The following is a 12,551-nucleotide window of genomic DNA, read 5'->3' as shown; positions in this document are numbered from 1 at the left end:
GGCATTCCTGACCCTGGAGATGTGTCCTGTATCTTCAGATGCTGCTGCTGTCTCAGGACTATGGGAAACACCTGCTGGGAGTGGAGGACCTGCTGCAGAAGCACACTCTGGTGGAGGCTGATATTGCCATCCAGGCCGACCGCGTCAAAGCCGTCAACAACAACGCTCAGAAGTTCGCCATTGATGCAGAGGGTGAGTAACATGTTCTGGGATTACAGTCGGTTTTGGGTGGTATGTGATTATACTCTCTCTGTGGGTGATACCTGTAGGCTAAGAGATGTGAGATTAATTGTATCCTGAAAGGGTATAGCCTGTTATAAAATCCAAGCCAATGCTGCCACCTGTCAGCAAAATAAGTACTTGATCTTTGTCAGTTAAAGCCTGTATTCTCAGTTTAAATGATACAAGTGCGCTAATAATTATGATGTGTTCCTGTCCCCTCTTTAGGCTACAAGCCCTGTGACCCCCAGGTGATCCGGGACCGAGTGGCCCACATGGAGTTTTGTTACGCAGAGCTGAGCCAGCTGGCCGCCGATCGCTGCGCCCGCCTGGAGGAGTCCCGCCGCCTCTGGAAGTTCTTCTGGGAGATGGCCGAGGAGGAGGGCTGGATCCGTGAGAAAGAGCAGATCCTGTCCTCGGAGGACTGCGGTAAGGATCTGACGGGCACCTTGCGTCTGCTGAGCCAGCACCGCGCCTTCGAGGATGAGATGATCGGCCGCGCCGGCCACCTGCAACAGACCATCAAGCAGGGAGAGGCGCTGGTGGCCGCCGACCACTTCGGAGCCGACAAGATCCGTGAGCGCATCCAAGACATCCAGGAGCAGTGGGCGGCCTTGGAGAGGCTATCTGCCGTTAGGAAGGCCCGGCTGGAGGAGGCCTGCAACCTGCACCAGTTCCAGGCTGACGCCGACGACATCGACGCCTGGATGCTGGATGTTCTCCGCATTGTGTCCAGTGCCGACGTGGGCCACGACGAGTTCTCCACCCAGGCCCTGGTCAAGAAGCACAAGGATGTGGCCGAGGAGATTGCCAGCTACCGACCCGTCATCGACGCCCTGCACGAGCAGTCCAAAACCCTGCCCGGGGAACAGACTGGCTCAGAGGAGGTGCAGGGGCGCCTGTCGGGCATCGAGGAGCGCTATAAGGAGGTGGCTGAGCTGACCCGGTTGAGGAAGCAGGCCCTACAGGATGCCCTGGCCCTCTACAAGATGTTCAGCGAGGCGGATGCCTGTGAGGTGTGGATCGATGAGAAGGAGCAGTGGCTCAACAGTATGGAGATACCAGAGAAACTGGAGGATCTGGAAGTTGTTCAGCACAGGTAAAGACAACCAGCCTAACCATGCTTATTCAGTCCAGATGCATTATGTCAGTTGATATATTTGGAGATTTGCTGTTTTCATTTCAGGAAAACCCATTCTCTTGAGGCAGACTGTGTAGACATATAACTCCCTCAGTGAAACCACTTTGCAAAGAAAATGAGTTGTAAGAATATTTCCCGTCATGTTTGCAGTAACTTTGTATGTTTGTGACAGCTAGAATGAAATGAATGTTCTCCCGGCGGTTTGATTGGCCATTGGAATGTAGCACAGTGAAAGGGATGTGTGAAACTAACACTTTTTATGCAAGCACGGGTGGGCCGCTAGTGTAACGTGTGGGAACTAGACTCCTATAATTCACGTTCCACTTAACAACAGAGCCCACAATGTTTTAAAGCCAATCATTCTAAAGTCTTCCCACACTGAGAAGAAACAGGCACTTGTCCTCAGTTTGCTAAGTGTTTTGGACAGAGGTTCAATGGCTTGTTTACTCCAATGTGTGTCTTTGGTCTGAAATGATCTCTCCCCCTCCACACTGTTTACTCACAGTGCACCGCATGGAATCATTCCCAGACTCCTGTTTCATTGGCTTAGCTTCTGTGTGATATACTGGCAACTGGAACATGACATTATTGTTCAGCTGGAAACAAAGCATGTTAACAGGATTTACATTAAGATTACATTGTTTCCATATGTTTATGTACAGTACACTCATTCCCTCTACCACCTCTACCGTTTCTACCTCTACTCCTCTACCTCTCCCTCTCTAACTCCCCCTCTCTACACCATCATCCTCCCACTCCCTCTATTCCTCCCCCTCATCTTCCTTCCCCTTTTCTACCCCCTCTTCCCTCGCAGGTTTGAAAGTCTGGAGCCAGAGATGAACAACCAAGCCTCACGCGTTGCCGTGGTAAACCAGATTGCTAGGCAACTCATCCACAGTGGTCACCCCAGTGAAAAGGAGATCAAAGCCCAACAGGACAAACTCAACACCAGGTATAGTAACACCCTACATCAACCTCAACACCAGGTATAGTAACACCCTACATCAACCTCATCACCAACTACACTTAACCTCAGTTAATAACCTCTAGTGGGAAAGTAGTGTTCCCTGACTGTGTGTGTTTCTACATCTCTCTAGATGGAGTCAGTTCCGTGACCTAGTTGACCTGAAGAAAGACTCCCTCAACTCAGCTCTGGGTGTACAGAACTACCACCTGGAGTGTAACGAGACCAAGTCGTGGATCCGCGAGAAGACCAAGGTGATCGAGTCCACCCAGGAGCTGGGCAATGACCTGGCCGGGGTCATGGCCCTGCAGCGCAAGCTCACCGGCATGGAGCGTGACCTGACCGCCATCGAGGACAAGCTAGGAGAACTGGGGAAGGAGGGGGAGCACCTTGCAGCCGAGCACCCTGACCAGGCCCAGGGCATCATGGGTCGCCTGGGGGAGATCACAGGAGTGTGGGACGAGATGAAGGGCACCCTGAAGAACCGCGAGGAGTCCCTGGGCGAGGCCAGCAAGCTGCAGCAGTTCCTCCGGGAGCTGGATGACTTCCAGTCATGGCTGTCCAAGACCCAGACGGCCATCGCTTCAGAAGACATGCCCAACACACTGACGGAGGCCGAAAAGCTGCTGGCGCAGCACGAGGGCATCAAGAACGAGATCCGCAACTATGAAGTGGACTACCAGAAGATGAGGGACATGGGGGAAATGGTGACCCAGGGCCAGACGGACGCCCAGTACATGTTCCTGAGGCAGAGGCTGCAGGCCCTGGACACAGGCTGGAACGAGCTGCACAAGATGTGGGAGAACCGTCAGAACCTGTTGTCCCAGTCCCATGCCCACCAGCTGTTCCTCAGGGATACCAAGCAGGCTGAAGCCTTCCTCAACAACCAGGTAACATCACATTACATTACACAGTACAGACTCCATTTGGCTCACAACAATGTTAGTGAGAACTAAGCAAAATAATATATTGGATAGACTGGGTGGCACAGTGTCCAAGGAGACTTCTGAAAGCACGTACCACCGCATTTAACCCTGGCAAGGTGACTGGGAGTATGGTTGAATACAAACAGTGTAGTTATTCACTCCGTAAGGCAATCAAACAGACAAAATGTCAGTATAAAGACAAAGTGAAGTTGCAATTCAACGGCTCAGATACGAGACTTATGTGTCAGGATCTACAGACAATCACGGACTACAAAGGGAAAACCAGCCACGTCACGAACACCGACGTCTTGCTTCCAGACAAGCTAAACACCTTCACCCGTTTTGAGGATAACATAGTGCCACCGATGCGGCCCGCTCCCACGGACTGTGGGCTCTCGTTCTCCGTGGCCGACGTAAGACATTTAAGCGTTTTAACCCTCGCAAAGCTGCCGGCCCAGACGGCATTCCTAGCCGCGTCCTCAGAGCATGCACAGACCAGCTGGCTAAAGGGTTTACAGACATATTCAATCTTTCCCTATCCCAGTCTGCTGTCCCCACTTGTTCACGATGTCCACCATTGTTCCTGTACGCAAGACAGCAAAGGTAACTGAACTAAATGACTGTCGCCCCGTAGCACTCACTTCTGTCATCATGAAGTGCTTTGAGAGGCTAGTCAAGGATCAAATCACCTTACCTGACACCCTAGACCCACTTCAATTTGCTTACCGCCCCAATAGATCCACAGATGATGCAATCACCATCGCACTGAAAACTGCCCTATCCCATCTGGACAGGAGGAATACTTAAGTCAGAATGCTGTTCATTGACTATAGCTCAGCCTTCAACACTATAGTACCCTCCAAGCTTATCATTAAGCTCGAGGCCCTGGGTCTGAAACCCGCCCTGTGCAACTGGGTCCTGGACTTCCTGATGGGCTGCCTAAAGGTGGTGAAGGTAAGAAACAACACCTCCGTCCTCCACTCAGGGGCCCCATAAGGGTGCAGGCTCAGCCCCCTCCTGTACTCCCTGTTCAGCCATGACTGCGTGGCCACGCACGCCTCCAACTCAATCATCAAGTTTGCAGACGACACAACTATAGTAGACCTGATTACCAACAAAGACGAGCCAGCCTACAGGGAGGAGGTGAGGGCCCTGGCGAAGTGGTGGCAGGAAATTAACCTCTCCGTCAACGTCAACAAAACGCCCCTATCCACATTAACGGGACCGAAGTAGAGAAGGTAGAAAGCCTCAAGATCCTCTGCGTACACATCACTGACGATCTGAAATAGTCCACCCACACAGACAGTGTGGTGAAGAAGGCGCAACAGCGCCTCTTCAACCTCAGGAGGCTGAAGAAATTTGGCTTGGCACCTAAGACCCTCAGAAACTTTTACAGATGTACAATTGAGAGCATTCTGGCGGGCTGTATTAACCACCGCCTGGTACGGCAACTGCACCGCATGCAACCGCAGGGCTCTCCAGAGGGTGGTAGGGTCTGCCTAACGCATCACCGGGGGCACACCGCCTGCCTGCCCTCCAGGCCACCTACAGCACCCGATGTCACAGGAAGGCCAAAAAGGTTATCAAGGCCATCAACCACCCGAGCCACGGCCTGTTCACCTCTCTATCATCCAGAAGACGAGGTCAGTACATGTGCTTCAAAGCTGGGACCGAGAGACTGAAAAACAGCTTCTATCACACGGCCACCAGACTGTTAATAAATAGCCATCACTAGCCGGCTATCACCCGGCTACTCAACCCTGAACCTTAGAGGCTGCTGCCCTATATACTGTACATAGACATGGAACACTAGTCATTTTAATAATGTTTACGTACTGCTTTACTTATCACATATACAGTGCCTTGCGAAAGTATTCGGCCCCCTTGAACTTTGCGACCTTTTGCCACATTTCAGGCTTCAAACATAAAGATATAAAACTGTATTTTTTTGTGAAGAATCAACAACAAGTGGGGCACAATCATGAAGTGGAACGACATTTATTGGATATTTCAAACTTTTTTAACAAATCAAAAACTGAAAAATTGGGCGTGCAAAATTATTCAGCCCCTTTACTTTCAGTGCAGCAAACTCTCTCCAGAAGTTCAGTGAGGATCTCTGAATGATCCAATGTTGACCTAAATGACTAATGATGATAAATACAATCCACCTGTGTGTAATCAAGTCTCCGTATAAATGCACCTGCACTGTGATAGTCTCAGAGGTCCGTTAAAAGCGCAGAGAGCATCATGAAGAACAAGGAACACACCAGGCAGGTCCGAGATACTGTTGTGAAGAAGTTTAAAGCCGGATTTGGATACAAAAAGATTTCCCAAGCTTTAAACATCACAAGGAGCACTGTGCAAGCGATAATATTGAAATGGAAGGAGTATCAGACCACTGCAAATCTACCAAGACCTGGCCGTCCCTCTAAACATTCAGCTCATACAAGGAGAAGACTGATCAGAGATGCAGCCAAGAGGCCCATGATCACTCTGGATGAACTGCAGAGATCTACAGCTGAGGTGGGAGACTCTGTCCATAGGACAACAATCAGTCGTATATTGCACAAATCTGGCCTTTATGGAAGAGTGGCAAGAAGAAAGACATTTCTTAAAGATATCCATAAAAAGTGTTGTTTAAAGTTTGCCACAAGCCACCTGGGAGACACACCAAACATGTGGAAGAAGGTGCTCTGGTCAGATGAAACCAAAATTGAACTTTTTGGCAACAATGCAAAACGTTATGTTTGGCGTAAAAGCAACACAGTTCATCACCATGAACACACCATCCCCACTGTCAAACATGGTGGTGGCAGCATCATGGTTTGGGCCTGCTTTTCTTCAGCAGGGACAGGGAAGATGGTTAAAATTGATGGGAAGATGGATGGAGCCAAATACAGGACCATTCTGGAAGAAAACCTGATGGAGTCTGCAAAAGACCTGAGACTGGGACGGAGATTTGTCTTCCAACAAGACAATGATCAAAACATAAAGCAAAATCTACAATGGAATGGTTCAAAAATAAACATATCCAGGTGTTAGAATGGCCAAGTCAAAGTCCAGACCTGAATCCAATCGAGAATCTGTGGAAAGAACTGAAAACTGCTGTTCACAAATGCTCTCCATCCAACCTCACTGAGCTCGAGCTGTTTTGCAAGGAGGAATGGGAAAAAATGTCAGTCTCTCGATGTGCAAAACTGATAGAGACATACCCCAAGCGACTTCCAGCTGTAATCGCAGCAAAAGGTGGCGCTACAAAGTATTAACTTAAGGGGGCTGAATAATTTTGCACGCCCAATGTTTCAGTTTTTGATTTGTTAAAAAAGTTTGAAATATCCAATAAATGTCGTTCCACTTCATGATTGTGTCCCCCTTGTTGTTGATTCTTCACAAAAAAATACAATTTTACATCTTTATGTTTGAAGCCTGAAATGTGTCAAAAGGTCGCAAAGTTCAAGGGGGCCGAATACTTTCGCAAGGCACTGTATGTTTATACTGTATTTTAGTCAATGCCACTCCGTCATTGCATGTCCTAATATTTATATATTTCTTTATTCCATTATTTTACTTTTAACTTTGTGTATTGTTGTTAGATACTGTACACTGTTGGAGCTAGGAACACAAGCATTTCGCTACACCCGCAATAACATTTGCTGAATACGTTTATGTGACCAATAGCATTTTATTTTATTTATACTGCGACTAGCGATTGCGTCACATGCATCACACTGTTGGAGTCTACTCAACTTTGGTGAAATAATGTCCTCCTTCTCATGCAAATGGTTAAAAAAGAAAGTGTGTGTGTGTGTGTGTGCATGTGTCAGGGTGTGTGTGCGTTCCTGTGTGGTCTAGCTGAGGGATTGAACCCCGCTCTCATTATTAGTGCGATGCTAACAGAGGCTCTATTAGTCAGATCATTGTCTGACTGGACATCACTGCCCTGTTCAGCACCGCCACTCACATCAGAGCCAATCAGACGCACACACCCAGTGTGGGCTCAGTCCTCTAGAAAGATTTCTGAGAGAAACACCATGTCAGCTGTTACTATGCTACAAGTAGGCTACAGTATACGAGAGTCACCTGCTTGTTCTTGATCAAGTGTCGAATGGCACACTCACTAACACCTCTACTACCCTCTCCTTCTCTCCCACCCTCCCTCTCGCCCTCCTCTCTCTCTCGCAGGAGTACGTGCTGGCCCATACTGAGATGCCCACGACTCTGGAGGGGGCAGAGGGAGCCATTAAGAAGCAGGAGGACTTCATGACCACCATGGACGCCAACGAGGAGAAGATCAATGCCGTGGTGGACACCGGACGCAGACTGGTCAGTGACAAAAACATCAATGCTGACCGCATCCAGGAGAAAGTGGACTCTATCGATGAGAGGTATTGAATGCTTTGTAAAAAGCGCTATACAAATATTCTGTATTTGGAGAACTGGGGCTGATTTTGTGGTAGCCATCTTGTGAATGTGTTTTACTCCAGTGATAATTATGGCAGCGATGTTATGTGCTTAGATTAAACTGAATTACATGCATAAAATGAAGATTTACATGCATATAATAAATTGTATGTATAGCACTTGTCAGGTTTGCATAACATCATCTAGGAGTCTAATTAATTAAACCAATACACAAAAAATATGTTTCCGAGCCGTAACCTCTCTGTGCTAAATCCATCACGTGTTAACCCCTGTCCTTCTGTTTGTGTAGACATCAGAAGAACCGCTTGGCGGCCAGTGAGCTTCTCTGTAAGCTGAAGGATAACAGAGACCTGCAGAAGTTCCTTCAGGACTGCCAAGAGGTGAGCTGCCACCTGCCCCCTACCAAACCCTTACAACACACGCCCCACTTACTCCCCCCAGCCCCCCACTGCACAACACCCATATCTGCCAGCTAGGGCTACCCCCGCACTTCATTCCCACACAAGGAAACCCACTGATTCCTCCCACCAGCTCTATAGAGTACAGTACTGTAGGTGGAATTTCTAAGTAATTGTGGATGGTGCCAAGCTGTGGTTGTGTGGATGAGTCTGTGTGTCCGTCTGTCTCACTGATTGGCTCTCTGGTGTGTGCAGCTGTCCCTGTGGATCAATGAGAAGATGCTCACGGCTCAGGACATGTCGTACGACGAAGCCAGGAACCTCCACAGCAAATGGCTCAAACACCAGGCCTTCATGGCCGAGCTTCAGTCCAACAAGGAGTGGCTGGACGAGATCGAGAAGGTCAGTGACTAAATGATGGGTGTCTGATCTTTTTGACAGTTTCGTTGTATGCCTTCTCCCTGTTTATGTTTTGTGAGTGTGCGTGGCCCTCTGCTGTGGATATTTTAGTACTAAATGCAGAGAGATTAAGTCATAACAACCACGTTGGCTATTATTATATTCGTGTTCAGTGGAATTAATTTCAAAACAAGCTTTCAACAGAATCAGCCCAATAGCTCTGCAGACTAGAACTAGTAGTTTGAAAGTTCAGTATTGATGCTTGTATACATGAGTGATTGTGGGCAGAGTCACATTGCTCAGGTCAGATTGGAAGAATTTCCAGTGTCTTCCTTTCTGAATGATATTAGTGTAGATCTATTTATCTCCATAATGTCCTAACATGGTTTTCTCCCACCCAATCCCAGGACGGGATGCAGCTGATAGCTGAGAAGCCGGAGACCGAGGCCATGGTGAAGGAAAAGCTGGCAGCGCTCCATAAGATGTGGGATGACCTTGAGTCCACCACCCAGACTAAGGCCAAGTGTCTGTTTGACGCCAACAAGGCTGAGCTGTTCACCCAGAGTTGTGCCGACCTGGACAAGTGGCTGGTGGGAGTGGATGGACAAATCCAATCAGATGACTACGGCAAAGATCTGACCAGCGTCAACATCCTGCTCAAGAAACAACAGGTATTGTATTTTTATTTTTTAGGTAACAGTTATTTAACTAGGCAAGTCGGTTAAGAACAAATTATTACATACAATGACGGCCTTCTAAAAGGCAAAGGGCCTCCTGCGGGGATGGGGGCCTGGGATTAAAAAAATAAATGCAATATAAATATAGGACAAAACACACATCACAACGAGAGAGACACAACACTACATAAAGATAGACTTAAAACAACAGCATAACAAGGCAGCAAAACATGACAACACAGCATGGGAGCAACACAACATGACAACTACATGGTAGCAACACAACATGGTAGCAGCACAAAAACATGTTACAAACATTATTGGGCAAAGTCAACAGCACAAAGGTCAAGAAGGTAGAGACAACAATAACTCATACAAAGCAGCCACAACTGTCAGTAAGAGCATCCATGATTGAGTCTTTGAATGAAGATATTGAAATAAAACTGTCCAGTTTGAGTGTTTGTTGTAGCTCGTTCCAGTCGCTAGCTGCAGCGAACTGAAAAAAGGAGCGACCCAGGGATGTGTGTGTTTTGGGGACCTTTAACAGAATGTGACTGGCAGAACAGGTGTTGTATGTGGAGAATGAGGGCTGTAGTAGATATCTCAGATGGGGAGGAGTGAGGCCTAAGAGGGTTTTTATAAATAAGCATCAACCAGTGGGTCTTGAGACTGGTATACAGATATGATCAGTTTACATGGGAGTTCAGTGATGTGTCCTATAAGGGATATTGGTGGCAGATCTGATGGCCGAATGGTAAAGTACATCTAGCCGCTCGAGAGCACCCTTACCTGCCGATCTATAAATGATGTCTCCGTAATCTAGCATGGGTTGGATAGTCATCTGAATCAGGGTTAGTTTGGCAGCTGGGGTGAAAGAGGAGTGATTACGATAGAGGAAACCAAGTCTAGATTTAACTTTAGCCTGCAGCTTTGATATCTGCTGAGAGAAGGACAGTGCACTGTCTAGCTATACTCCCAAGTACATGTATGAGGTGACTACTTCAAGCTCTAAACCCTCAGAGGTTGTAATAACACCTGTGGGAAGAGGGGCATTCTTCTTACCAAACCACATGACCTTTGTTTTGGAGGTGTTCAGAACAAGGTTAAGGGTAGAGAAAGCTTGTTGGACTCTAAGAATGCTTTGTTGTCAAGCATTTAACACAAAATCCGGGGAGAGGCCAGCTGAGTATAAGACTGTATCATCTGCATATAAATGGATGAGAGAGCTTGTTATTGATGTAAATTGAGAAGAGCGTGGGGCCTAGGTTTGAGCCTTGGGGTACTCCCTTGGTGACAGGCAGTGACTGAGACAGCAGATTTTCTGACTTTATACACTGTACTTTTTGAGGTAGTTAGCAAACCAGGCCAAAGACCACTCAGAGACACCAATACTCCTTAGCCAGCCCACAAGAATGGAATGGTCTACCGTATCAGAAGCTTTGGCCAAGTCAATAAAAATAGCAGCACAATATTGCTTAGAATCAAGGGCAATGGTGACATCATTGAAGACCGTAAAGGTTGCATAACTTGAGCGGAAACCAGATTGCATTGCCGAGAGAATACAATAGACAATCAAGAAAGCCAGTCAGTTGATTAGTGACAAGTTTTTCCAACACTTTTGATAAACAGGGCAAAATAGAAATAGGCCTATAACAGTTAGGATCGCTTGAGCTCCCCCTTTAAATAAAGGACGTACTGTGGCTGCCTTCCAATTAATGGGAACCTCCCCAGAAAGGAGAGACCACGGTTGGCGATAGGCATTACGATGATAGGGGCAGCAACCTTAAAGAAGAAAGGGTCTAAACCATCTGGCCCAGATGGTTTGTTGGGGTCAAGTTTAAGGAGCTCCTTTAGGACTTGGGACTCAGTGACTGCCTGCAGGGAGAAACTTTGTAGCGGGGCACGGGAAAAAGAGGAAGACGCATCAGGGATAGTCGCATTAGAAGGGGTGGGAGATTATGAAATGTTGGACGGGCAAGGAGGCATGGCTGAGTCAAATAGGAATCCTGATTTAATGAAGTGGGGATTAAAGGGGCGGCAGAGTAGCCTAGTGGTTAGAGCGTTGGACTAGTAACCGAAAGGTTGCAAGTGCAAATCCCCGAGCTGACAAGGTACAAATCTGTCGTTCTGCCCCTGAACAGGTCACCCACTGTTCCTAGGCCGTCATTGAAAATAAGAATTTGTTCTTAACTGACTTGCCTAGTTAAATAAAGGTACAAAATAAAATAAATAAAAAAGAGCTCAGCCGTGTGCTTCTTGTCAGTAACAACCACATCATCAACTTTAAGCAACATGGGCAGCTGTGAGGAGGAGGGTTTATTCTCCATGTCTTTAACCGTTTTCCAGCACTTCTTGGGGTTAGACCCACAGAGAGAGAACTGCTCCTTAAAGTAACTAACTTTGGCCTTCCGGATAGCCTGAGTGCACTTATTTTTCATTTGCCTGAACAAGAGCCAGTCAGTCTGAGTATGCATGTGCCGAGCCTTTCACCAAATGCAATTCTTGTGGTGTAGTAACTCTGCAAGATCACGGTCGAACCAGGGACTGAACCTGTTTTTCATTCTCATTTTCTTTATGGGGGCTTGTTTGTTAACAATACCACTGAAAACATAAAAACGAAGGTCCAAGCGTCTTCGACAGAGGGGATCAAGCTGATTCTTTACCATTTTACAGAGGCCAGTTCATGAAGGAAGGAAGGCTTGTTTACCAAGCGTCTATGACAGATCTGTAGAGGTCATTTCACTGAGCAGCCATTACGAACACAGCCTGTAAAACAGTGATCACTAAGGTCATTACAGAAAACACCCGACTGATCACTATCAGGGTTATTTGTGAGGATAACATCGAGGAGAGTAGCCTTTTCTGGGTGTTTGGAGTCATACCTTGTGGGATTGGTGATAATCTGAGAAAGATTTAGGGAGTCCCTTTGCTTTAGGACTTGGTCAGGTGGTTTAAGCATTTCCCAGTTTAGGTCACCTAGCAGGACAAATTCAGACTTAGTGTAAGGGGCTAGGAGAGAGTTCAGGGCAGGTAGGGTACAGGCCGGTGGTGATGGAGGACGATAGCACCCAGCAACAGTCAACAGAGAGCTATTTGAAAGTTTAATGCTTAAAACCAGCAAATCAAATTGTTTGGGGACAGACTTTGTGGAGACAACCGAGCACTGAAGGTGATCCTTGGTAAAGACTGCCACTCCCCCACCTTTGGAAGATCTGTCTTGCCGAAAAAGGTTATAATCAGAAAGGTTAACATCAGTATTCAAAACACTCTTCCTTAACCACGTCTCAGTAATGACCAACACATCTGGATTGGAGCTGTGAATCCACACTTTCAATTGATCCAAGCTTCTAGTGTTAACATGCAGAAAACCCAGGCTTTTACGAGAGCAGAAATCAGTGAAGCAGA

At 47.2% G+C, this 12,551-nt stretch overlaps 1 protein-coding gene across 2 annotated transcripts in view; it reads left to right on the top strand.

Moving 5' to 3' along the window:
* The window catches only part of LOC139381926 (spectrin beta chain, non-erythrocytic 1), a 122,543-nt gene that overhangs the window by 92,450 nt on the left and 17,542 nt on the right, over positions 1 to 12,551 (top strand). For both annotated transcript variants that reach the window (XM_071125788.1, XM_071125787.1), the window contains 8 exons: positions 39 to 192; positions 448 to 1,318; positions 2,175 to 2,312; positions 2,458 to 3,214; positions 7,433 to 7,635; positions 7,962 to 8,052; positions 8,326 to 8,472; positions 8,877 to 9,140. In XM_071125788.1, the coding sequence (XP_070981889.1) occupies positions 39 to 192; positions 448 to 1,318; positions 2,175 to 2,312; positions 2,458 to 3,214; positions 7,433 to 7,635; positions 7,962 to 8,052; positions 8,326 to 8,472; positions 8,877 to 9,140 (2,625 nt within the window). The remainder of the gene's footprint in view (positions 1 to 38; positions 193 to 447; positions 1,319 to 2,174; positions 2,313 to 2,457; positions 3,215 to 7,432; positions 7,636 to 7,961; positions 8,053 to 8,325; positions 8,473 to 8,876; positions 9,141 to 12,551) is intronic.

Source organism: Oncorhynchus clarkii, chromosome 23, assembly GCF_045791955.1.
Source record: "Oncorhynchus clarkii lewisi isolate Uvic-CL-2024 chromosome 23, UVic_Ocla_1.0, whole genome shotgun sequence".
NCBI lineage: Eukaryota > Metazoa > Chordata > Actinopteri > Salmoniformes > Salmonidae > Oncorhynchus > Oncorhynchus clarkii.
This window is presented reverse-complemented; position numbering and strand designations above follow the sequence as displayed.